Source organism: Podarcis bocagei (genome assembly GCF_964188305.1).
Source record: "Podarcis bocagei genome assembly, chromosome: 16".
In the NCBI taxonomy this organism is placed as follows: domain Eukaryota; kingdom Metazoa; phylum Chordata; class Lepidosauria; order Squamata; family Lacertidae; genus Podarcis; species Podarcis bocagei.
In genome coordinates, this window is record NC_138142.1 from 27,210,987 (window position 1) to 27,236,613 (window position 25,627).

At 47.3% G+C, this 25,627-nt stretch overlaps 2 protein-coding genes across 13 annotated transcripts; one reads left to right on the plus strand and one right to left on the minus strand.

Moving 5' to 3' along the window:
• Nucleotides 1–1,116: 1,116 nt before the first annotated feature.
• On the minus strand, nucleotides 1,117–6,743 carry KLHDC9 (kelch domain containing 9). Of its 5 annotated transcripts, none has more exons than XM_081175597.1 (5): nucleotides 6,670–6,743; nucleotides 4,979–5,499; nucleotides 3,319–3,487; nucleotides 1,939–2,137; nucleotides 1,117–1,563 (listed from the first exon to the last, which is right to left on the minus strand). In XM_081175597.1, the coding sequence occupies exons 2-5, from the start codon at nucleotides 5,485–5,487 to the stop codon at nucleotides 1,397–1,399; spliced, it is 1,044 nt and encodes a 347-aa protein (XP_081031723.1). In that variant the 5' UTR covers nucleotides 5,488–5,499; nucleotides 6,670–6,743; the 3' UTR covers nucleotides 1,117–1,396. The 5 variants fall into 5 exon arrangements, with proteins under 5 accessions (XP_081031723.1, XP_081031721.1, XP_081031722.1 ...); XM_081175595.1 differs by lacking the exon at nucleotides 6,670–6,743 and adding an exon at nucleotides 6,605–6,651; XM_081175596.1 differs by lacking the exon at nucleotides 6,670–6,743 and adding an exon at nucleotides 6,401–6,586.
• On the plus strand, nucleotides 6,711–24,217 carry LOC308576313 (V-type proton ATPase catalytic subunit A-like). 8 transcript variants are annotated; one of them, XM_081175541.1, is made up of 16 exons: nucleotides 6,711–6,813; nucleotides 8,789–8,921; nucleotides 9,789–9,924; nucleotides 10,940–11,068; nucleotides 12,403–12,617; nucleotides 14,531–14,668; nucleotides 15,480–15,631; nucleotides 15,843–16,005; nucleotides 16,206–16,314; nucleotides 16,964–17,086; nucleotides 18,883–18,997; nucleotides 19,939–20,002; nucleotides 20,095–20,298; nucleotides 21,065–21,159; nucleotides 22,865–23,036; nucleotides 23,840–24,217. In XM_081175541.1, exons 3-16 carry the CDS (start codon nucleotides 9,843–9,845, stop codon nucleotides 23,930–23,932), a joined length of 1,854 nt encoding a protein of 617 aa, XP_081031667.1. In that variant the 5' UTR covers nucleotides 6,711–6,813; nucleotides 8,789–8,921; nucleotides 9,789–9,842; the 3' UTR covers nucleotides 23,933–24,217. The 8 variants fall into 8 exon arrangements, with proteins under 8 accessions (XP_081031667.1, XP_081031665.1, XP_081031671.1 ...); XM_081175545.1 differs by having other exon boundaries at nucleotides 6,733–6,813; nucleotides 8,792–8,921; XM_081175543.1 differs by having other exon boundaries at nucleotides 6,735–6,843; nucleotides 8,792–8,921.
• The last annotated feature ends 1,410 nt before the right edge of the window (nucleotides 24,218–25,627 follow it).

Genomic DNA, 25,627 nt, shown 5'->3' on the forward strand with positions numbered 1-25,627 from the left:
ATGGAAGCCAAGGATGGGGAACTTGCTGCTTTTCACATGTTGTTGGACACCCAACTCCCACCATCCTTGGTCATTGGTCTTGCTGGCTGGGGCTGATGGAAGATGGAGTCCAACAACATCTGGAGGGCCACAGGTTCCCTCATTCCCAGTGGAGGAAACCTTAGCTTCAGTCACTGGCATCCCTAGTTAAAGGAGGTTACACAGCAGGGCTGGGAATGATATCTCGAGAGACGTCACAAGGCTAGGGGAGGCACAAAGGCATATGGCAGCACACATATTTTGGTGTGCAGAAGGTCCCAGGTTTGGCCTCCAGCATCTCCAGTTAATGGCTCCCACCTGGCTAGTCCAAAGCCAACCCAATGCTCCCCATATGTTTTGAACCACAACTCCCATTAGCCCCAGCCACATGGGAGTTGTCCAAAACATTTGGTGAAGTTGGGCTAGGTAGCTTATAGGGCTGGTGTTTGAATGCCAAGATTCTGCTAGAGCAAAATAGGAGCTGTTGGCTTCTTCAGTATCTCTGCTTTCAGAGTGAGTTTCTAGCCCGTGTTGGGCACAAATATATACTTAAAATCTGAGAAACCAGATGAGGAATGTCCTATATAGTGTGTAGGAATTGACCTCCTTGCCCCACACCCTTCCAATAAGTAGCACAGTGGAACAAAGTTATGTGCTGCAATCATCATAAATCAAAAGAATGGAATCATCCAAAGTAAGTGGCTACTATGCTTAAATCTGTTACTCAGTCAAAAGCCCAAATAGGTGGGGAACACCCCTTTAAAAAAAAAAGTCAATACAGGGGTCACTTTAAAAGGCATTTCCCCATCTCTTGCAAGAACACTGCTGTTTTCAAGATGGGGTGTGCATCATGTGAATCAAAATATGCTTCACCCCCACCCCTGCCATGCCACAAAAAACTGTTCATGTATGTAGACTTAGGTGATTAAAACTCTCATTAATTTGCTAAAACCAGACTCCCCCAAATAAGCAAAATCTGGCAAATGCGGGGTGATGAATTCAGCTGTTGTTTGCCATTGCAAAAGGTGCGTTAAATAGTGTAGAGTGCAGATAAACATGGATCAGATTTCAATACTGAAGGCCCTCAGAAATCAGTAAGATGTTTACATGGAAAACCTTTATTCATAATTTTGGACTCTTACACCCCTGCCCGATGAGGCACTTTCTTCCTACTGTCCTTCAGTCTGATCAATTCCCCCTCTTGTACATTTACCTGCAGAAAGAGCATCGAAGTCTTTCTGACATGCCAGAGGGGTGCTTTATTTCACATGGCCCAGGGGCTCACTTTCCCCTGCAGGCAAGAGGAGAGTGGAGCAGAATTGAGAGCGCTGTCCACTTGAGGGTGTTGATGAGAGCCAGTAGCGAGAGGCTTCAGACTTCACAGAGCAAACTCCAAGCTGCAGATCTCTGGGCAGGGCGTCTTTCCATCAGCCCCAAACCCTCCGATGAGGTAGAGCTTGTCATTGCAGAGGCAGGTGCGGTGGCCAACTCTCTTCTGGCCTCGGTTGGAGCAAGAGAAGTGAAACCAGTTTGCTGGCGAAGACCCTGAGAGAAGAGACAAGCTCTGTGAGGTTCTTGGGAGAAACTTCCTATCCCATCAACTCTAGCTGCTGGTTGGGTGCAAAAGAGGCTCATACCTAAACCTTTGTGTGGAGAGATGGGATAGGCCAAGATGTCTTGGTTAACAGTTACTTCAGTTCCCCCCTACATTTTATCTGAGGAGTACTTGTTCCTCATCGTGGCTTGCTAGGCGTACAATTCCCTATTCAACAACCCTTCGGGCAAGTGGAGAATTGCAATGGGTGTGTGTGGAAGATGCTACATAGCTGGAGAATTTACAAGCGTGGTTCTAATAAGCACCCCCCAGGATTTGTCCCAGCTTCTGGCCAGAGAGATTTTTTGCAAAAAGATGCCACTTACTTGTATCATGGATGTAAAGATCATTGCAAATGGCATCCCTGCCGGTCGATAAAGTCTCTCCACCAAAGATGACAGCAAAAGGCCCCACCACAGTGCAAGATTGGTGCCTCAGGCCTTTGGGACCCTGCCGGGATCCCTTTTCAGTGCTGACCAAGCGAGAGAGATTCTCTGTCAGCCCAGGAGCATGGACAGAATCAACCTGAGGGAGGGAAAGGGTGCGGCAGACTTTGAAAAGTGCAGAGAGATGGAGGCTGTATAGGTTCAAGCGTCGCTAAATTCTTTTATTAGAATGTGGATTAAAAATGCTTAATTTTATTGAGAGAATATGGATTGTTAAGCGGAGGGACTGGATTCCAATGGGGCAGGATGGTTGAATGGATGATGTTGAGGACAACAGGACAGGCTGAGAATGCCAAGAGCAGTAGGAGCTCGAGGGTAAAGCATTTGGAGAAAAGGGTTTGATGCAAAGGGGAGTGTCAGGGAACTGCCATCGGAGGAACAGATGGTGGAAGGGCTCACGGAGGCTGGGAGAGACTCAGCAGCTGAAGCAGGAACCAGCAGGGGGAGAGGTGGGTCTCTGGTGGAAGGGCTCACGGAGGCTGGTAGAGACTCAGCAGCTGAAGCAGGAACCAGCAGGGGGAGAGGTGGATCTCTGAGGGAAAGCGAGCAAGAGGGAGGGCTCAGGGACACGTCCAGCGAGAACAGTGGGGAGGTATCTGAAGCTCCCATAGGGAGACCCACTCCTCGCCGGAAACTGTCACGCCGCGAGTCCAGAAGACGTGTTTCCGTTAAGGAGCTTTTATGCTGGAAACGATTCCGAAAGCAACCACTGTCGGAATCTGCAAGTGACTAGAGCAGCCATGTCTGAGGGGCTCCGTCACAGACAGAGGTTTGTGGACTTGCACAAACTCTGAGGGACTACGATTTTACGCACAAACAGCTCATCATCCCATCACAGGGAGGAAGGTAGCACTCCAAGAGGCTCAATTTCACATCCTGATCTGAACCCAAAAGAGCACTTTCCACAGTACTAGCCATTTGGACCCTACAATTAGCAGGGGAGGCCTTGGTGGTGGTGCCTGGCAATCCCTGAGATCACTAGGTGGAAGTATGTTTTTAATTGCAACTGCTTTTAGGTTTGTTTGCTTATACTGAGACAATTCATCTCACCATTGTCAACACTGACTAGCAGAGGCTCTACAGGACTTCAGACGGGGAGTTTTATCCCAGCTCTGCCTGGCGATGAATATGGAACCTTCTTCAAGTAAAGTAGATGCTCTACCACTGAGCTACAGCCCACCTCCACATACACACGTGAGGGGATCTTGGCTTTCCTATTTCTGCAAGGCCACATCGTGCACCCACCCCACTCACACTCACATGGATTTTGCTTTTCCCCCAGTGTCCAGCTATGTCGAAGTCAGCAGAGTCCCGTCCTCCAAAGACCACCAGATTATAGCCACTGCTCTTCCCGCTTGGGGTGGTTTCGCGCAGCAGCATGGCAGAATGGCCGGCCCGGGAGGCCGTGCGTGATTCCTCTTCTTTGTACCTGGCAACAGGAGGAGAGAGGCAAAGGATGCTCTTTTAAAAATAATAATATTTTTTAAATTAAAACATAAAAATACGATGAAAATATAACATAAAATACAACATAAAATACAATGAAAATCACACTAATCTAGAAAAGAAAAATAGAGAAAAGCGAAAAGAAAGAAAGAACAAAAGGAAATTAGAAAGCCCTCTATCAAGAACTCAAGGTGTGTACATGGTTCTCTCATTTAAACCCCACAACAAGCCTGTGTGTTAGGCTTATAGGCAGTGAGTGAGCTCAATGTCACCTAGTGAGCTTCATGGCTGAGTGGGGACCTGAACTTTGGTCTCCCAGGACCAAGACTAACCACTATGCCACACTGGTTTTCCTATACCAGCAGTTGGACTCGCAACTCCCAGCAGCCATTGTGGCCAATGGTCAAAGATGGTGGGAGTTGGAGTCCAAGAACATCTGGAGGATCCCCCTTGCTTGCTAAATCTAACAGATGTTTATTTAAGTCTGGCCTGCACCATCTAAGCTTGTAGGTGCAGCCACATAAAATAAGAAGAGCTTGCTGAATCAGGCCAGTGACCCATCTAGTCCAGCATCCTGTTCTCACAGTGGCCGACCAAATGCCTGTAGGAAACCTGCAAGCAGGATCTGAGCACAAGAGCCCTCTCCCCTCTGGAATCCAGAAGCATTGGTGCCTCTGACATAGGAGGCAGAGCACAGCCAACACGGCTAGTAGCCATTGCTAGCCTTCTCCCCCATTTGTCCAACTTTCTTTTAAAGTCATTCTGTGTTGTGCAGTTTTAATTATGCGCTGTGTGAAGAAGTACCATATTTTTCACTCTATAGGATGCACCTGACCATAGGACGCACCTTGTTTTAGAGGGGGAGAACAAGAGAAAAAAATTCTCCCCCTCTCTGCTCAGCACCCCTTCAGCAAAGTGGCAGGAGAAACAGGGCCCCTTCCAATTCTCCTCCTGCTTCGCTGAAGGGGCGCTGCGCAGCTCTCCCTCTCTGCTGAAGCCGGGAGAGTATTGCTCTCCCGGCTTCAGCAAAAGGAACCCAAAGCCTTCGGAGCGCAGCACGAGTTCCCACTGCGCTCCGGAGGCTTCAGGCGGCTATCGCTGAAGCCTGGAGAGCGAGAGGGGGCAATGCGCACTGACCCCTCTCGCTCTCCAGGCTTCAGCAAAAGTAACACGAAGCCTCCGGAGTGCGGAGGGAGAGCTCCCTCTGCGCTTCGGAGGCTTCACATTGCTATCGCTGAAGCCAAGGAGCCTGCATTCGCTCCATAGGACGCACACACATTTCCCCTTAATTTTTGGAGGGGGAAAAGTGTATCCTATAGAGCGAAAAATACGGTACTTTCTTTCATCTGCTCTGACCCTTCCAATGCTCAGCTTCTCTAGATGCCCATGTGTTCCAGTGTTATGAGAGAAGGTGAAAAACCTTTGTAGGACTGAAGTCCTTGCAAGCAGCTCGGTATTCTGGGCAAGGTCTTACCAGTAGGTCTTGCTGACAGGGTTGAGATGCAACGTGAAGATGCTGGCGTAGCGCCGCTGAGTTCGCAGCCCGCCCTCGCGGCCCACCACCCGTGCCTCATGGTCCGTGAGCTTAGTGCAAGTGTGGCTGCTGAGCCCCACAGGGGCCTGGTTGGAGGGCCCTGCAACCCAGCGTTCCCACTGCCCCTGTTCGGCATCAAAGCAGCACACGTCAGAGACCCGGTGGGAGCCGTCCCAGCCCCCCACCACGCACAGGAAGCGGTCAGACAGGACCACAGCTTCATGGTGGCTCCGGGGGTGCTCGCATTTGGGAGCCATCCTTTTGACCGTCTGGAGTGAGGGGTCGAAGGCCACCACATCCCCAAGGGGCGGCTCCTGGGTCTCCTGCGACTTCAGGCCCCCGAAGATGAGGAGCTTGCCCTGCACCACATTGCACGAGTGGAATGCACGGCCGAGGAGGTCACTGCACACCACTGGCCTCCACTCCCAGCTGCGGCCGATGGCTGCCATACCAGGTTTGACCTGCAGGGGGCAAAGCAAGAAGGGTCAAGGGACCAGGTAGTGGACAATCCAAAGAGGGTTTTATTTATTCATCTTAATGAACTGCAAATAGCCATGTTGGAACAAACCTAAAATAATTCAAGAAAACAATTTTTTCTTGCAGGAAAGAGGAGAGATGTGGAGATTACCAACAATAAAAAATACTGACAGGTCTTATTGTTAGATGCCCAATGAAACAACACTCCTTCATAAACTGGCTCTCATATCACTTCTGTCCCCATTGTGCCAGGCTAAACTTACCCAACTCCCTTAACTTCCCTGGGAAGGGGGATTGATTGTTAAAACCACTCTAGCAATTGTAGCTTTAAAAGGGGAACAGGTGCTTCCTAACAGCTCTCAACACCCTTAACAAACTACGGGTCCCAGAATTCTTCAGCACATGCCGTGACTGTTTAAAGAAGTATCACAGTGTTTTAAATGCATGGCCGAACTGATTCCAGGAATGTGCTCCAATACACCATATGTAAATAGACCACTTCACTTAAACAATGAACTGAACTGAAAATCTACCCTTACGATACACAAACAAGCATATGCATCCTCACCCCGGACATGCTCTTCCTACCCCTCCAAAAACTAAAATAAGAATAAACATTTTTTTTTTGTACTTGGGTTTAAAAAGTCCCTGCACCACTGAGCCTAAACTGAAAATCAATGCCCCTTTCCCTGGCTGCCCCCACCAAGCTCAGGTCATTTTACCAAGGCATGCCCAAAGGCAAGAGCAGGAACAACAAGCATGTTATACCAGGAACAGGTTAAGAAAGGGTGCCCTTCCTCTGGTAAATAGGAAGGGTGGAAGCATTTGTGCAAGGAGTTTGGTGCAATTAATTTTGTTTTGTTTTTAAAATGCATCCTGTCCTACTCCAAAATAACGTTCCTCCTCTTCATATGGTAGCTGTCAGATCACAAACTTCAAGGCTTGTCTCCCCCCACCCCACCCCCGCCGGCAAAAAGAAAAAGCTTATTGTGCACATGCTCACAAACACCTCTGAGCACACTGCCAGGGTGTTTTCTAGTTATGCTGGATAAATGTCCCTCCCCATTCCCCCCAAAAACCCTCTCAAACCAGATTTGTGTGTGCATGCAGGAATGGCTGTGTCATCAATCTCAGAAACAGTCATTTGGGCCTACCTTAAAAGAAGAAGCCTCCGCAGAGCAGAAAGCCTGGTTGCCTAGCAATAGGCAGCCCCTAGCAACCCCATCATGTGTCTTGGCAACCGATTCTGTGGCTTACAGGAAAAGGCAGGCCCTGCCAGAAAGCATTTGCTGAGTGTGGTAAAGTCAGCAGGAGCATTAATAATCCGTGTGTGTGTGTTTGTTTTACGGCCAGCATAGGGGCGTCACGAGGAATCTGGAAAGAATTGGGATTTGCCGAGGAACAATAACCATTGATGGCAAAAATGATGAGCTGGGGGTGACCAGGGGGGAATTGGAGGTGGTAGTATCATAGAGCTTCCTTCGTTTGTTTTCAAAAAAGTTGAAACCGCGAGCTGTAGTTGTGCTCACTAGAGCTGCCAGACCTCTGGGATTGACTTGAAGTATCCAGATTTGCCTGGCCCCCTCCAGGTGTCAGGGGTAGGGCTTGGATCTCCAGGTGGACGAGAGTGTAATAAAAAAAAAAACCCCACAAAAGCAAAATTAAGAATACTGTGTGTGCAGCTTGCAAGCTTCAGCCTGCAAATTATTGCATAGAGTCTTGGGGGTGGGGTCTGCCCTTCTTCCCCAATTAACCTCCACCTCTGAAAATTATTGCATAGACTCTGAGAGGATGAGGGTTTGCCGTTCTATGCACCCACCTCCCTTCTCCCAATTCACCTCCATCTCCAGGGAGGTGGTAGGGAGCACAGAAGAAGACTCACCAGGCGCCATCCCTAGATCTCAGGTTTGAGGCCTGAAAGCTCAGGATCTGGGATGCTCCTGACCTGGCAACCTTCATGTTTATATTCCTGTTTTCTGTACACACTCACTGCATTCCTAGTGTGGGATTTTTAACCCATGTTCACACAATGCTGTCTAAAATGCGCATGTATCCTGTACAGAGCTGGATTAAGCCCTTTAGAGGACCTAAGCACTGAAAAGTTTATGGTCCCTCCTCCACCATATGTAATTCAAAATAAAAACAATACTAACCTGTAAAATAAAATTTTCTTTTTCAAAACTTACATGTATGCTGAAATGTACATGCATGGGACCTGATTCCCTCGTATTATTTCGATAAACGTTAGTAGGATGCCCCTATGGTTTAGGTGGGGATAAGTAATAAGAGAACAGAAAAATGGGGGAACAGCGTGGGGTGGAGTGTAAGGAAAACTAACAAAGCTGTGTTTCTCCCCATAAGGACTGTTTTGATGCTTTAAAAAAATCTATGTCAAATTCTTTCAAAAAAAGTATCTCATTTCTTTTTGTGTGTGTCTCTGTGTGTGTCCCTGCTTTGCTGGTGCCCTAAATACATGCTTAGTCTGCCTATTGGACAATCCAGCACTGATCCTATAAAGGTAAAGGGACCCCTGACCGTTAGGTCCAGTCGTGACTCTGGGGTTGCGGCGCTCATCTCGCTTTACTGGCCAAGGGAGCCGGCGTACAGCTTCCAGGTCATGTGGCCAGCATGACTAAGCCGCTTCTGGAAAACCAGAGCAGCGCACAGAAACGCCGTTTACCTTCCCGCCAAAGCAGTACCTATTTTATCTACTTGCATTTGGACGTGCTTTCCAACTGCTAGGTTGGCAGGAGCAGGGACCGAGCAACGGGAGCTCACCCCGTTGCGGGATTCGGACCCCGTGTTTTAAATGGCTCCTTGACAAAATTCTCCCTGAAATTTATTTGTTATCAAAGGGGGTTGCTATTCCCATGCAATCCAAAGCCACTCTTTTTCTCTGCCTTTAACAGATACATGGCAGGCAGAAATTCAACAGGTACATCCCCCCACCCCCACCCCACATAGAGATGTGGCTATATGGAGAAAACTGTTGAGTTTCTGTTTCCTATGGAAGGGGATCAGAACAGAGCAGCCCCCCGCCCTGAAGCACCAGGAAGGAGAATCCAGTGGACTGTTGACAGTACACAGAATGACTGTTTGCAGTCGCTTTGTAAGGTTTTGCTCCGTTCCTCCTGTCCCAGTGACCTCCAGCCTCTCCCCAGCTCTCTGTGGCCTGCTCAGGTTGGAACTGGTTTCAGAGCAGAAAGCGGTCGTGCCATACCTGTTTACCTGACCACTTTCCCTGTATAATAATAACATCCCCCCTCCCAAAAGTAGGAACACCGCCCCGCCAAGCCTGACTAAACCTTGAGAGCAGAAAGAGAGGTCAGGCTGATCTAAGCATCCACATGCAAGGAAGGACTTTCTCACTCCTCGTCTCCAAATAGTTTGGCACCTCTTCCAAAAGGTAAGGCTTGGCCTTCAGGAATTCAGTGTGGGTGGGAATGGGTGCTCTTCACAGCTTTGGACCACAGTTGCCAATGGTGTGTTTTCCATGTATTTCTGACGGGGCTCCTGTGCCATTAACGGGTGCATGACAGGCTGATGAATATTTTTCCAGCCGCTTTATCTCCACACAGAAACAGCTTTCACCGGTGAGCATTCCACCTGCCCTGCAGTGTTGTTGTCGTAAAGGCACAGAAGCCCCACTAGAAAAGAAAGTTGGCAACCATAGCAAAATGTACACTCCAGCTTAGGCGAAGCTCTTCCCCAGCTGTGACCCACCATTTGAAGATGTGTGGGGACAGGGATGGGCTGCAGAGGGGTTGCTGGGTGCTGAAAGACTCGGGTGCAAGCCCATGGCACAACACCACACTTGCTAATTTTATACAGTGGTACCTCGGGTTAAGTACTTAATTCCTTCCGGAGGTCCGTTCTTAACCTGAAACTGTTCTTAACCTGAAGCACCACTTTAGCTAATGGGGCCTCCTGCTGCTGCCGTGCTGCCGGAGCACGATTTCTGTTTTCATCCTGAAGCAAAGTTCTTAACCTGAGGTAATATTTCTGGGTTAGTGGAGTCTGTAACCTGAAGTGTATGTAACCTGAAGCATATGTAACCTGAGGTACCACTGTATGTGCTTTCTGTCTGGGCAAATTAAGATGTTGGGTGACTGTGGTCTTACCAGCATTGTGCTAAACTGCCCTGTGTGAGCATATTTTATATACAAAAGTTTCTGAAAGCAGCAGGAAATCTGAAACTCAGTGCAAAAGACCCAGGGCATGGATCCCACCACCCTGTGCTTTGATTCATCCTCCCACCCCATTTCTGATGCAGGTATTGTTGCCGTTGAAAGTCCTACCCTGCGGCCTCATCTCACCTTCCAGAATCATGGAGTTCTCCAAACTTCCGAAGATTGGGGATGCAGAGAAGGAGAGTGAGATGGGATTTGTGCATGGTGTCTCTGGACCAGGTAGGTTCTCTGGCACTTGGAGAAGCTTAATAATACCCTCCAACAACCAAAGCGGAAAATAGGAGCAAATGAGTTTACTCTGCAATGAATAACTCAATTTTGCCCTTTGTGTAGCAAGGCATGTTAGTAAACCAAACTGAACATAACACTTCCTTCTTCTTTTTTTAAAGTTTGAACAGTCTGTTAATCAACATTTAAAACCTCTGGATTGTGCTAACTACAAACAAGGATAGGGAACCTGTGGTCCTCTAAGATTTTTTTATTGGACTCCCATTCTCAGTATCCCCCTCTCTTGGCTTCTAACACTTTCTGCAACATTTGTGGTTAAAATAACTGGTAGTTTTGAAAGAGGTGGGGCTGGGATTGGAAGGGAAAGTCTGCTTCTGTCTGCACTGCTGGAGTCAATATGGCCTCTTCTGCACAAGGTTGCTTTCCCCCTGGGAAAGGAGCAGGACCATAGCTTTGCTGGGGGAAATGGAGTGCTCCTGGATCAAACATTGCCATTGAAGGCTCAGGTGACCTCAGTGGTCAGGAGTGGTTAGGAGTGTTTAGGGAAGCTTTTAATGTTTGACGCATTACTGTATTTTAATATTTTGTTGGAAGCCGCACAGAGTGGCTGGGGAAGCCCAGCCAGATGCGCGGGGTATAAATAATTTATTATTATTATTATTATTATTATTATTATTATTATTATTATTACTACTACTACTACTACTACTACTACTACTACTACTATCATGAGTGCCTCTTTCCAGCTCCTTTTGGAGAATAATGACTTGGCCACTGTTCTCCATGCTCTCTTAGCTTCCAGACTGGTTTACTGCACAGGGCTTACATGGAGAACTGAAACGCTGAGATTTGTTTGTATCGTGGTTTGCAAGCCCAGTTATCTGCACATGTGTAACTGTGGTTTAAATTAAGGCAGATACTGAGGGCCGGCACTAGCTGGAGAAGCAAGGAAGCAACTTGTCATCGAAGGTGGGGTGACTCTCTCTTTCTCTCTCCCCACTGCCAGTGGTGATTGCCTGCAAGATGGCTGGGGCTGCCATGTACGAGCTGGTGCGCGTCGGACACTTTGAGCTGGTGGGCGAAATAATCCGTCTGGAGGGTGATTTGGCTACCATCCAAGTCTATGAGGAGACCTGTATCTTTCTGGAAAGAGTGAAGATGATGCCTCCTCCAGCTTTTTAGGCTCGTTGCCTCCTTTGTCTCCCTTCCTCTGCCCTGAGTCTACCTGCTCCCTTTACCTCCTTTCCTCCCTCCACAGTCCCTTTCGAGACTTACGCTTCCATCTCTCAACCACCTTTGGGCCTCGCTTTCCTAAGACGCACGTCTCCTGTGTTCCTGGTTGCAAGGAACACCTCTGACCTTTTACTTCTACAAGGCTTTTCGTAGTTCAACGGATTTACAAATTCTGTCGGGGTTGTTCTCCATGCTGCCTTTTAAACTATGGCTGGGCCTGTCCCTATGCTGCCCCACCTTTTCCTCCCTTAAATCTGGAGGTTCCCTGTGCTTAGAGAATCCAAACAGGAATGCTACAGCAATTTAGGAGGAAGAAAATGTAGGATAGCAGTAGATGGAGGGGAACGCCACATGGTCGAGGGGGAATCAAAGGAGACATGTGGGGTTCACAAACCACCTTCAGCCAAGGTACAGAAGGGCCCATTGCACCAATCATTGGAGTCAGCTACATTAGTTTTTTTTTTTAAGCGTTTCAAATGCATTATAACACTATGACACCAGATGGCGCTGTAGAGTCCAGTCCTTCTGCAATGTGATTTCTCATGAGTTTTACACTGTGTTTTCCTGAAACAATTTTTTTTTAATGTTTCTGGATCCAACCATTGTTTCTTCTTGTTGTTAATCCCCGCCCCCCAGACACAATCACGCGTATGTATTGAAATCACTATATATATATGAGGTATGGGAGGTGTAGAAATTTGAAAGAGGAGATATAACCAAATAATGTTTAGCACACATAAACAGCCAGCCATTGCTCTAACGGTGTTGTGGGGACTCTGATTACATTTCCAAAAAGTAATGACTCCATTGAGGGGCGGTCACAAGGCACAAGTGAAGACTGTCCTTGGAAGTATTAAGAGCACGAGAAAGGCCTGCTGGATCAGGCCAATGGCCTATCTGGTACAGCATCCTGCTCTCACAGTAGCCAACCAGAGACCTCAATGGGAAACCAGCAAGCAGGACTGGAACACACAGGTTCTAATATTATAAGAGAGGAAGGAATTTTATTCTCCGCCTGCTTTCTCCACGCCATTCAGAATTTTATAAATTCGCATCATGTCTCCTCTTACCTTTCCAAAAGGCAAAGTTCAAAGCAGTACCTGTGCAAAGGTAGATGACAATATTAGAGTATCTATTTCAGGTCAGCCTGGCTGGGAAGGAACCCCATTGCTCCCCCCCTTCTGCCCTTTCTTTGCTCTCTGTTATCAAAGTCTTTTTCCTGAGTAGCTGCTACAGCGGGTGTTTGCGTGGGGGATCCCGTGCTGAGGACGGGGAAGCCGCTCTCGGTGGAGCTTGGCCCAGGCATCATGGGGTCCATCTTTGATGGGATCCAGCGCCCCCTGAAAGACATCACAGAGCTCACCAAGAGCATCTACATCCCCCGGGGCATCAACATCTCGGCTTTGTCCAAGGACCTGAAATGGGAGTTCAGTCCCAGTCCAAACATCCGGGTAAGAGACACACTATTGGTTTTGGGACGCAACAAGGCCCTGGGCCATAGGGATGAATTATGAAACCAAGGGGGCAGTGGCCCCAGAAAGTTTGGGGAACCACTGGGCCTTAAGGTGAGCTTCTTGGCTGAGTGAATATTGGAAGCTGGATCTCTTCTACCCTAATCCAACTTTCTGTCTACTCCAGCCTGCTGGCTTGCAATAGGAACATAGGAAGCTGTCTTAAATTGAACTGGGCTATTTGTCCATCTATCTCAGTATGTATTTCCTGGCAGTGGCTCCCCAGGCTTTCAGACATGGGAGGTGGGTCTCTCCCAGCCCTAACATGGAAATGCTGGGAACTGAAGCCAGGTGCTTTTGTAAATGTTTGATTTACAGGCTGATGGCCAGAAATTTAATAATGAAAATGTGCAGGTGTGTGTGTGTGTGTGTGTGTGACTAAGAAAAGAACCTATGCCTACGCTAAGGCTGAGGTTCAAAGAAGAACCAGAGAACTAAAAAACACCTGATAGATAAAAAAAAAGCTCAAGAGATCCAGCACTTAGCCGACACTCATGATGCACAGAGTTTCTTTAAAGCCATAAAGACCATCTATGGGCCAATAAATCATGGCATATGCCCCCTATGCTCAGCAGACAGTATCACACTTATAAAAGATAAAGAAGTTATTTCACTGCGCTGGAAAGAACATTACCAACATCTCCTTAATCACAACCCCCCCTCCCCCCCAAGGCTACTGAGGTCCTCTCACAAATTCTGCAAAAACAAGTTAGAGATGAGCTTGCAGTATCTCCAAACGTGGGAGAGTTGTGTACAGCTATTAACCAAATTAAAAGCAACAAAGCCAGTGGACCTGATGGGATACCTGCCGAAATCTTCAAAGTGGGCAGAATTTGAACTTACACAACAACTTCACAAGCTCATCGAAAAAATCTGGGAAAGAGAAGAAATCCCATAAGACTTTAGGGGTGCCAAAATTATCAATCTCTTTAAAAAAGGTGACAGAACTGATTGTGGAAACTATCGAGGCATAGCTGCGGCCGGCAAAATTATTGCAAGGATCTTAGCAAACCGTCTCATAACAATATCCGAGGTGACCCTTCCTGAATCCCAAAATGGTTTTCAGCCTTCTAGGGGGACAGTGGACATGATTTTATGGAAGACAATCTTACTCAGCTATGAGTGATCGCCAAAGAAGACGTGTGTGTGTGTGTGTGTGTGTGTGTGTGTGTGTGAATCAATTCAGATTTACCGCAATCTTCGTAATAGTAGACTAACATTTACTGCAGAATCATAGAACTGTAGAGTTGGAATGGACCCAAAGTGTCAACTACTCCAGCCCCCTGCAATACAGGAATCACGTTGTGATTGTATTGTGTTATATGTCCATGCAATGGAATGTAAATTTTATAACGTGTAAATCTTTTTATAACATTTTAAATAGGGGCATTTCATTCATTGGCCAGAATGCTGGAAAGTTAACTCCTTATGAAGGCTTTGGGCAGTGGACACTGCCTGTGTGTTCTCCCTTATATCTTCTCAAATAAGGCTAGAAGCTCACTTTAAAAAGAAGAAGAAGAATCAGACATCCAGAAAAGTGGCTTCAAATCCTTAGTGGGACAGTTCCCCATAGGCATTCCTGCGGCAACATAGCTGTTGATTTCAGTAGGTGTTTCTCATACATTTCAAAGCCAGTTTTCACACTCATGAGGATTAGAAGTTTGCTTTAAATGCAAAGACAAATGAAAGCCAAGACTCTCAGGATGCTTAAGCCAATTCCCCCTTATGTGACTTCTCTGTGCTTGTGTGAACTCTCACAGAACACATCCAGCCCCTGTCTTGGGTCTTCTTTTATGTTGAGATCCTGTTGTGCTTCTTAATCATTTCTGCTGTTCTCCTTTCTACTTCTTTAGGTTGGGAGCCATGTAACTGGCGGCGATATTTACGGAACAGTGCGCGAAAACTCCCTCATCAAGCATATGATCATGGTGCCCCCCAGGTGCCGGGGCACAGTCACCCACGTTGCTCCGGCTGGGCAGTATGATACCTCGGTAGGTAGTGTTTTATGTGTGCTTCTTCTATGCAGATTTATTCGACTAATTGGCTAAAACTTGTGCATTAAATTGACTGGGAGTTCTGTAATTGGTTGACACTGTTACTTTTTAGCCATACAATGCAGACGTTGACATTTTTCTAGCCTTCCCTTTTAATAGTGATGATGTAAAGGTAAAAGGTAAAGGACCCCTGGATGGTTAAGTCCAGTCAAAGGTGACTATGGGGTTGCGGCACTCATCTCGCTTTCAGGCAAAGGGAGCCAGTGTTTGTCCATAGACAGCTTTCCAGGTCATGTGTCCAGCATGACCAAACTGCTTCTGGCACAACGGAACACTGTGATGGAAACCAGAGCGCACGAAAACGCCGTTTACCTTCCCGCCGCAGTGGTGCCTATTTATCTACTTGCGTTGGTGTGCTTTCGAACAGCTAGGTTGGCAGGAGCTGGGATGGAGCAATGGGAGCTCACTCTGTTGCGAAGATTTGAACCGCCGACCTTCTGATTGGCAAGCCCAAGAGGCTCAGTGGTTTAGGCCACAGTGCCACCAGTGTCCCATAGTGATGATAATAACAGCAACAACAATATAAAGGATTTATGTAGCCTTTTAGAGCATCCAATGCACGTCACATTAGCTCAGGAATCATTCGAACAGCTCTGTAAGGTGGTAAGCTGTTGTCATTCTTATTATTCTCATCTTGTAGAATGGGAGGTGGAAATAGTGAATTTGGACTGAAATGGGCGATTTTGAACAGCCAGCCTCTGGCAACTGCACCGTGGCCACTCTCACCCCTGTGCCTTTCTCCCCGAAGGATGTGGTGTTGGAACTCGACTTTGAGGGAGTGAAGGAGAAACTCACGATGGTGCAGGTGTGGCCTGTCCGGCAGATCCGTCCCGTGTCAGAGAAGCTCCCGGCCAATCATCCGCTGCTGACTGGCCAGAGGGTCCTGGACGCCCTCTTCCCGTAAGCCAGGGGTGGAGCTCTTTCAGCACTCACATTCATCTTTCAGGGGCCACATGCCAGTAATGGGCAGGGCCAGAGGGAAAGAGGATCCTGAATCTCACTGCAGTTATATCTTCCACCAGGCACCAAACCATTTTGGAGGCTGGGCGGGCTGGGCTGCAGAACCTTTCCCTTCCCCCCCATTACCCTCTCCCCCCACTTCTTCCCACAGGTGTGTCCAAGGCGGGACAACAGCCATCCCAGGCGCCTTTGGCTGTGGCAAGACAGTCATCTCCCAGTCACTGTCCAAGTATTCCAACAGCGATGTCATCATTTACGTGGGCTGCGGTGAGCGGGGCAATGAGATGTCTGAAGTGCTGAGGGACTTCCCTGAGGTGAGATCAGTGGAATGGGCGAGGTTTTGTGCTGTGGGCGGAGCCATCCTGGTTCTTTGCTCCCAAATCCTTATTCCTTAAGGCAAACATAGCATTATTATGCACTGCCCCAATCTCTAGCTCTCCCCACCCCACAAACTCTTCCCGAAACCACCCCCAGCCCTTCCCCTGCCCTGTAATCACTTTGCTTCCTCTCTCAGCTGACAATGGAAGTGGATGGCAAGACGGAGACCATCATGAAGCGCACCTCGCTTGTTGCCAACACGTCCAACATGCCTGTGGCCGCACGAGAGGCCTCCATTTACACGGGTGAGGCTGCCCTTATCTCGCCCTGTTTTAGGCAAATGTATAAAAATGGCTCCCTGGCATCCAAATAATCCCACTGTTAGTTCCATACGATGTCAGCCTTCTCCATGAATGCTCCCCAGCTGCAAGGAGTGGCACCAGCCAGGCCACTCTCTGCTGGAGACAGGATGCTGGGCTGGGTGAATCTTTGGTACCCTACAACAGCTTAGGCAAAACTGAAAATGCCGTTCCCCACCTCCTCCTCCTTCTCCACAGTGGCAAGATCCACACTCCAAGGAATGGGATGCATGCTGCTGCCTCCCGCCCTCCCACCGCTGTCATGTGGTGGGCAAGCAGCACACAGAGGCAGGTGTGCGGCCCACTCCTCAGAGCCCGGATCTGCCACTGCGAGGGGGCCTACCACCTGTGGCATTTTCCTCACCTCACCTCACAGGCAGGCAGGCCCTGAGCTGAGATCATCTTATGATCTCAACCTCTTCCCTGCATTTGGGGTAGGGAAGAGATGTTCTCTCACGCTATATTTTTGGAAGATTTCTTGTCTTCCCGGCTCTTCTGCTTGAGACGCTTGCTCCTCAGAGGGACTTCTTCCCACCCACAATGCCTCTATCTCTCTCTCTCTCTTTCTCTATTCTGTTTACCCCACTCCATCCAGGGATCACACTCTCAGAGTACTTCCGTGACATGGGCTACCATGTGAGCATGATGGCCGACTCCACTTCCCGCTGGGCAGAGGCACTCCGTGAGATCTCTGGGCGTTTGGCTGAAATGCCTGCAGGTAACCCTCTTTTTGTTTTTCGAGACTTCCCTCATTTCCCAAGTCTAGGGGATTTATATAGGGTGAGCGTGGGACAAGCGATCCTGCCCCCCCGACTCTTGTTTATTTATTTGAATTTATGTAGAGCCTTTGTACCTCAATCTTCAGCCAAAAAGTCGCCCTGATCAGCTTAAAGTTTAAAGACTGTCCCTGCCCACAGGCTTGCAGTCTTAAGAAAAACATGACACACAAGGGACAGGGAGACACCAAAAACATTACAATGAAGGGTGCCTTCCTGACTGATGTCAGTGGGCAGGGAGTTCCAAAGTGTGTGAGTGCTTCCACATTAATATATATACAGTATTAATTAATATAACAGTGCCAGTTCAGTATAGAATTCTGGAGTTGGAAGAGACCCCAAGGGCCATCTAGTCCAACCCCCTGCAATGCAGGAATCACAACTGCACTATACATCTTTAGTCACCAAGTGAAAATGTTCCTCTTCAACCAGGCCTTTGGCTGATTAATATTCTACGGCATTCTTAAATGTGTTTGTGGCTGTGGGGCTTATTGTTTTGTTTTAGCTGTTTTGTGCTTTTGTCTGGTATCTTTATCTTGTGAACTGTCTTGAGATCTTCAGATGAAGCGTGGTATATAAATTTAACTACTACTACTACAGAATTCCTAACAGCTATCTAGCCTCTGTTTAAAAACCTCCAGTGAAGGAGAGCATCACTTTCTGAGGGAGTCCATTCCACTGTCCAACAGCTCTTGCTGTCAGAAAGTTCTTCCTAATGTTTAGTTGGAATCTCCTTTATTGTAAATTGATTCCACTGATTTGGGTCCTACCCTCTGAAGCAGCAGGAAAAAAGCTTGCTCTGTCTTCCTTGAGAAAGCCCTACAGGTATTTGAAGATGGCTAGCCTATCACCTGAAAGGGCCACAGAGCCTAGGGGCTTGCCGATCAAAAGGTTGGCGGTTCAAATCCCTGCGAAGGGGTGAGCTCCCGTTGTTCGGTCCCAGCTCCTGTCAACCTAGCAGCTCGAAAGCACGTCAAAGTGCAAGTAGATAAGTAGGTACAGCTCTGGCGGGAAGGTAAACGGTGTTTCCGTGCACTGCTCTGGTTCGCCAGAAGCGGCTTAGTCATGCTGGCCACAGGACCCCAAAGCTGTACACTGGCTCCTTCGGCCAGTAAAGCGAGATGAATGCCACAACCCCAGAATCATTCGCGACTGGACCTAGCGGTCAGGGGTCCCTTTACCTTTACCTTTTAGCCTATCACCTCCCAGGTTAAACACCCCAACTCCTTCAAACATTGCCCATAAGGTTTGGTTTCCAGGCCCTAGATCATCTTGATCCCCCTCCTTTGCACCCTGACATCAGGCAGTCACCTTCAATGTAAGCTTTTCAGCGCCTCCCTGTCCCTTATCCTTTGTAAACCTGCACACCATTATTATTATTATTATTATTATTATTATTATTATTATTAGTAGTAGTAGTAGTAGTAGCAGTAGTAGTAGTATACTGTCTGTCATCTGGAGATCACAGGGTGGTTCACAACATAAAAATACAAAATGAGATGGCCACCACTTTGGACAGCTTTGAAAGGGAATTAGGCAAAATCCACGGAGGATAACCATGGTTACTGGCGATCCTGGCTCTGTGCTATCTAAATCCAGGCTGCTGTGGAACAAGAGCAGAAGAGTGCTGTTGTGCTCAGCTCCTGCTCGTAGGCATCCCATGGGAGGCACTGTGAGAACTGGTGATGGGTTGCTGACCTTGTAGGACTCTTCTTACGTTTACATTCTTAAATTCCAGACAGCGGGTACCCGGCCTACTTGGGTGCCCGCCTGGCTTCCTTCTATGAACGGGCTGGGCGTGTGAAGTGCTTGGGGAGTCCAGAGCGGGAAGGGAGCGTCAGCATTGTTGGAGCGTAAGTTTCACCACCTCGGTGCCCTACCAAGGGTGTGGTTGGAGAGAAGTGAAGCAGGGGACCTGGTTAAAGATCTCTGAGTGGATAAATCGACTGCCTTTCAAGCAATTAATTGATATCATTTACTTATTTCAGCACCTCTCTAAAGGTGCTTAACGTCGGTGACAGACAAGTTTCTATTGAGTAAAAGAACTCTGGGTGGTTTTTAAAGATAGCACCTATTATCTAAAATCCAAAACCAGGAAAAGAGATAAGCCATCTTCCTTCCTTGCATTGAATTTTGCGTCATGTAATTTCTGGTTTTTGTAAAGCTCTAGGTGTGTGGATGTTGGTATATTAAAAATAATATCAACGTTCTTTAGTGTTTGCAGTAAATTTTATTTTGTGAGTTTAGCACAGCCTCGTGTCAGCCTGGTGGCCTCTGATATTTTGGGCTAAAGTGTCCATCAGCCCCAATCGTCAAATCCATTCATTTTGATGGCTTTCTCCACCCTAGTGCCCTTCAGAAGTTTGAAACTACATCTCCCACTAGCCCTCAGCCAACATGGCCCTTTTGAACTCTAACACCCATCAGCCCAGCCAACACAGCCATTTTGCACTCCACCTCCCATCAGCTCTCAGCTAGCATGGCCATATTGGACCACAACTCCCATCAGCCCCAGAGTCAGTATTAGACCAGGTGCTCGGTGTTCCTAAGGTCCCAGGTTCAGGGTCCAGTCCTGCTTTCTTGTTTTAAAAAGACCTCTCTGTGGACTCAGGCTGAATTTTACACACGTCTCCTTTTTTCAGACTGGCAAGAGGCCTGCATTTTTAGTAAGTAGGTATCTGTTGGTTTCATACCTGGCGTGTGCTTGGCCACAGCTTGCCAGCTTCCAGTGGGATCAGATCCTCAACTGAGCTCTTGCTGGGAGTTTCATCTCACCTTTCTCATTGACTCCTAGGGTCTCCCCTCCTGGCGGTGACTTCTCTGACCCAGTCACCTCAGCAACGCTGGGGATTGTCCAGGTGAGTCTCTCCTAGAGTGTTGCCAGCTCCTTGACACTACCTGACATGGTCCTGCTAACTCCTCACCTCCCTTCTGGTCCTAATAATTCCAGGTCTTCTGGGGGCTGGACAAGAAACTAGCTCAGCGAAAGCACTTCCCATCAGTGAACTGGCTGATCAGTTACAGCAAATACATGCGGGCGTTAGATGAACACTATGAGAGGCACTACCCAGAGTTTGTCTCCCTACGCACTAAGGCCAAGGAGATCCTACAAGAGGAGGAAGATCTGGCAGAGATTGTCCAGCTGGTTGGAAAGGTGAGGAGGAGAACAGAAGGGTGTCTGCAGAGGGAGGAGAGAAAAATCATTACTCATCAATTTGTTTCTGTTCCTTTAAAAATCTTCATTTGCCTCATTATCACTTCAGTGGGATGGTATTTGTGCCATCACAAATTTTTCACCATTCCAGTTTGTTGAGACCAGGGGCCTTGCATTGCCTGTAACCCTGGCGCTGTAGCTCTGTGCCTTGAAAGGATTAGAGGAACCTGATTTTGCAGTTTATTTTGAAAAGTCACAGTGATGCGAGTGCAAGTGGTATTTCAAAATCTATTGTTAACTCAAATCCTGGGGCATTGGAACTCTGCAATTGGCTATACTCAAGTCACCCAGACTGCTAAAATAGACATCTTACAGGGTTTTGTGAGTATTCCTGATATAAAATATGTGACGTGGTCAAAACACCCAAAAATGGCTACAAAGCCCTAGAATCTGTTTCCAATCGCAGCAGGGCTTAAGCCTAGATCACTGACTGTGCACAGTGTGCCTTGCATTGCCGCACTTCCCTGTTGGGGAGAAATGAAGCTGGGTGGGGAATCTGGGATTATGCAAAGAATGCCTGGAAGAAAAGGTGTAATTTCCAGGCAGGTTTGAACCTCGGCACCTCTTCTTTTAAGCACCGAGTGTTTTGTTTGAGAGAGATGGCAGGCAGGGCTATTGAAGGTGCCTAGGTCCTGATTCTTCTCTTTCCCCAACCTCACTCTTTTCCTGCTGCCGCTCCCCATTTATAACTATTGCTTTTGTCCAGGCGTCTCTTGCTGAAACGGACAAGATCACCCTGGAGGTGGCCAAACTGATCAAGGATGACTTCCTGCAGCAAAACGGCTACTCTTCCTATGACAGGTAACCCAACACCAGTCGACTCAATATTTGGACCTCTCTCTTCCACACAGCACTTTTGCCCAAGTTCTACTTTCCTCGTTTAGCTCTGCCAAGGTGTTGCTTTTCTGTAATTAGCTGAAAACAGAATTAAAGTGGAGTTCCCAACACAACACTTCAATGCAGTACTATATTGTTCAGCAGGGATGAGGAGCCTGTGGCCCTCCAGATCATAGAACTGTAGAGCTGGAAGGGATTTCCAAGAGTCATCTAGTCCAACATCTTGCAATGCAGGAATCACAGCTAAAGAATCCCTGAAAGATGGCCGTTCAACCTCCGTTTGAAAACCTCCAGGGAAGGAGAGCATCACTTTCCAAGGGAGTCCGTTCCACTGTCAAACAGCTCTTACCATCAGGAAGTTCTTCCTAATGTTTAGACGTAATTTCCTTTCTCATCATTTGAATCCATTGTTTTGGGTCTCCAGAGCAGGAGAAAACAAGCTCGCTTCATCTTCCATGTGACAGCCCTTCAGATATTTGAAGATGGCTATCGTATTGCCTCTCAATCTTCTTTATTTTATTTTATTTTATTTTATTTTATTTTATTTTATTTTATTTATATACCGCCCTATACCCAGAGGTCCTCAGGGTGGTTCACAGAAAATATCACAATATGTAAAATCAAAATAAGAACAATAATCCAATAGCCCCACCACCACAAAAAAAACCCACATATTAAAAGGGCATAGGATGTCAATCAGATCAACCAAAGGCCTGGTTTAAAAAGGAACGTTTTTGCCGGGTGCCTAAAGGTGTATAATGAAGGCACCAGGCGAACGTCCCTGGGGAGAGCGTTCCACAGATGGGGAGCCACTGCAGACAAGGCCCGTTCTCATGTTGCCACCCTCCGGACCTCTCAAGTAGGAGGCACACAAAAGAGGGCCTCAGAAGATGATCTCAGCGTCCGGGTAGTTTCATATAGAAAGAGGCAGTCCTTGAGGTGTTCTCCACACTAAGGTGTTGTTGGACTCCCATCAGCTGCAGCCATCATGCCCAAAGGTCAGGGGTGATCAGAGTTGCTACCCAACAACACCCAAAGGGCAAAAGGTTCCCTAGCCCTGTTGCACAGCAGCTCCTTTCCCCCGATCAAGATTCTTCAGTGATGTATCAACATGGGAGTGAGTCTGATCAGCACAAAGCCTTTCCAATGTTAATTACTAGCTTCCTGTCCGTAGGCCCTACCCATACTATTTCCTTGATTATTCATCCTTTCCACTTTTTTGTAGCAAAACAAATGTACCTTTTCTTATTTGACAGACATAATGGTATGCAGGTGATAGGTTTGGGGAAGAACTCCCTACCTATTGACATCAGGCAGGTGCTTTTTGACATCTGCTAAAACATTTTTGTTTAGACAAGCCTACCCAGAAAGTTGAAGTTGATGTGAGTTTTAGTCTATTGTTTTAATTTTTCAAAAGTCTTAAATTATTGCAAATTTTTCATATTGATAACTTTGTCCTTCTATCTTTTTTGCAAACCACTTTGAGAGTTGTTTTTTACAGTCATGCAATGTACAAATTTTATGAAACAAATAACTAAGGAGGGTGCCTCCCACAAACAGCACCCCAGTAAAAAAAATAATTCAAGACATTCCACAGCACTTGCGCTCTGATTTATTCGCTCACCACTGAGCGTGCATTAAAGTACTTCAACGTGCTTCTCGATTCCAGGTTCTGCCCTTTCTACAAGACAGTAGGAATGCTCCAGAACATGATTGGCTTCTATGAGTTGGCCCGCCACGCAGTAGAGTCCACTGCTCAGTCCGAGCACAAAATCACCTGGGCTGTCATCCGTGAGAACCTTGGGGAGATCATGTACAAGCTGAGCTCCATGAAGTTCAAGGTGAGGCTGGGCCGTCTACCTTCAGTTTAACGAGCTGATTGCAGCTTCCCTTTTATTTCTACCTGCCTCCATCCTAGCAGAGGCGGTTTTAGGGTGGTGCAACCTGTGCGGTCATACAGGGTGCTGTGCTGCAGGGGGCACCAAAACAGAGCTGTAGAACGGGGTGTGAGAGGTATGGTGGGGAAGAGATTTTAGTGTCACATAGGACACTGTTGAAATTTGAGAGCCCACCCAGAGATGGAAAGAAGAAAAAGTCCCTACCAGAGAGGAATGGCAAACCAAGCTGTTGGACTGTGCCGAAATGGCAGAGCTGACTGGAAGACTCAGGAACCCAGAGGACAAAAATTTTATAAAAGAACGGGGGGAAATTATAAGTTATTTAGGAGACCGCTGTAAGCAGATGGAAACTTTGACAGGATTTTGATTCCATTTGTACCATGGACAATATGGATTTATATAATATTTAGAGTATGGAAGAATATGCAGTTGTAAATGTTTAAAATGGGAGCCCATGGAGTGGGTGGGGAGAAGTCACAAGAGTTGGAGTAATCTCTGTATATGGATATATATTTGGATCTCTACAACTTTGTATTTGTAAAAACAAATAAAAATAATTACTTTTTAAAAAGAAAAAGAAATTTGATAGCCCAAAGTGTGCTGCTGGTCCTAGTAGCTCTTTTCTCTTCTCTTCTCTTCTCTTCTCTTCTCTTCTCTTCTCTTCTCTTCTCTTCTCTTCTCTTCTCTTCTCTTTCAATATGTCCTCAGCCTGCCATTCATAAATCATGGTTTGTCTCTTTATCCAGGATCCAGGGAAGGACGGAGAGGCAAATATCAAAGCTTACTATGCCCAGCTTAGCGAGGAAATGCAGAATGCCTTCCGCAACTTGGAAGACTAAAAAGGAGGACTTGGAGTACTCAAAACTTTGAGTGATTTGCAGCAGGACTTTTCACATTTCAGGGTGGCGGCGATGTAACAGCTCCAATGAAGAACTCATTGCTAAGAGCTCATTTTTCATGTCAAATAGGGGGCTGGGGGCTGACACCATCACAGTTTGTAACCAGTCACGTGTGGCTGTTTGGTAGCAGTTTTAATATTGGAAGCAAAGGACTCAGGTGCAAACCTTTGGATTTGTTTGTAGGTTTTTAATTTGCATAGCTTGAATAAATTTGAGTATGTGGTTTATCCATCTATACCTCTGCATAACTCATTATATGAAAACGTTAGCAAAAAAAACCTTATCGATGGCGTGGTCAGATGAGGTGGGATATGACTGGTTAAACTGTGTGCTCTGCTCAATTCCTAAATCAACCCTACTGTCAGAGCTTTGCAGACCCTGAATCCTATTGAGGAATGCTTAATTGAGAACAAGGAATGTAAGCACTCCCAAAATGACAAAAATCAGGTGAGCTGTCGGAAGACAGAGCAAGAATAAGAACTTAAACAGCAGCTTGTCCTTTTACAATTCCCAGGGAGGGATGGGTGGGGCAAGGCATTTGGAATAGCTCCCCCCCCCGCCTGCCCCAATGTCTCTCCCCATAACAATACCTGTCACCAGCATTTTGTAGTGCACACTGCATGAAAGTAAATGTGCATAAGTGGACGGCTTAGAAATCTAGCAGCTGGTCCCCTTGTTTCTTGCTATTTTGCCCCCTTTTCTTTCTTTTTATCTTTGCTCCCACACCCCCTTCACACATAGGGGTAAAGAGGGGGGAAGCTGGTCCTGGGTTAGGCCAAGTACTTGCTTTTCCCTGCTAACCCCTTCTAACCTCTCTTATACCCCATAAAGGTAAAGGGACCCCTGACCATTAGGTCCAGTCGTGACCGACTCTGGGGTTGCGGCGCACATCTCGCTTTATTGGCCGAGGGAGCCGGCGTACAGCTTCCGGGTCATGTGGCCAGCATGACTAAGCCACTTCTGGTCGAACCAGAGCAGCGCACGGAAACGCCGTTTACCTTCCCGCCAGAGTGGTACCTATTTATCTACTTGCACTTTGACGTGCTTTCGAACTGCTAGGTGGGCAGGAGCAGGGACCGAGCAACGGGAGTTCACCCCGTCACGGGGATTCAAACCGCCAACCTTCTGATCGGCAAGTCCTAGGCTCTTTGGTTTAACCCACAGCACCCCCTGATACCCAATAGTTATGAACAAAAACTGACCATATGTGAAACCAGGGATACCCATATCTGTTTATTTTACGTATTGATTGATCATATCTGTATCCCAATGTTATCTCCAAGGAGCGCAAGGTGGCATATATGATTCTCTTCCTCCCCATTTTATCTACACAATAACCCTGCAAGGTAGGTTAAGCTGTGAAGGCAGTGACCAAGGTCACCAGTGAGTTTCATGGCTGAGCAGTGACTTGAACTCGGGTCTCTCCTGGGTCCTAGTCTGATGACCAACCACCACACCACTCTCTCTTCAATCATTCCTTCATTCCTTCACTTCTCACAGATGTGGCTGCTCGCTGGCTGCATCTCTGCATGATTTACTGCTCTGGCTGTCTCCTCCTACATGGCAGAGGCTGCCTGCTGTGTCCCGTGCATTTCTCTTTCCCGTCAGAACAGGGAGTCGAGCAGAGGCTCAACT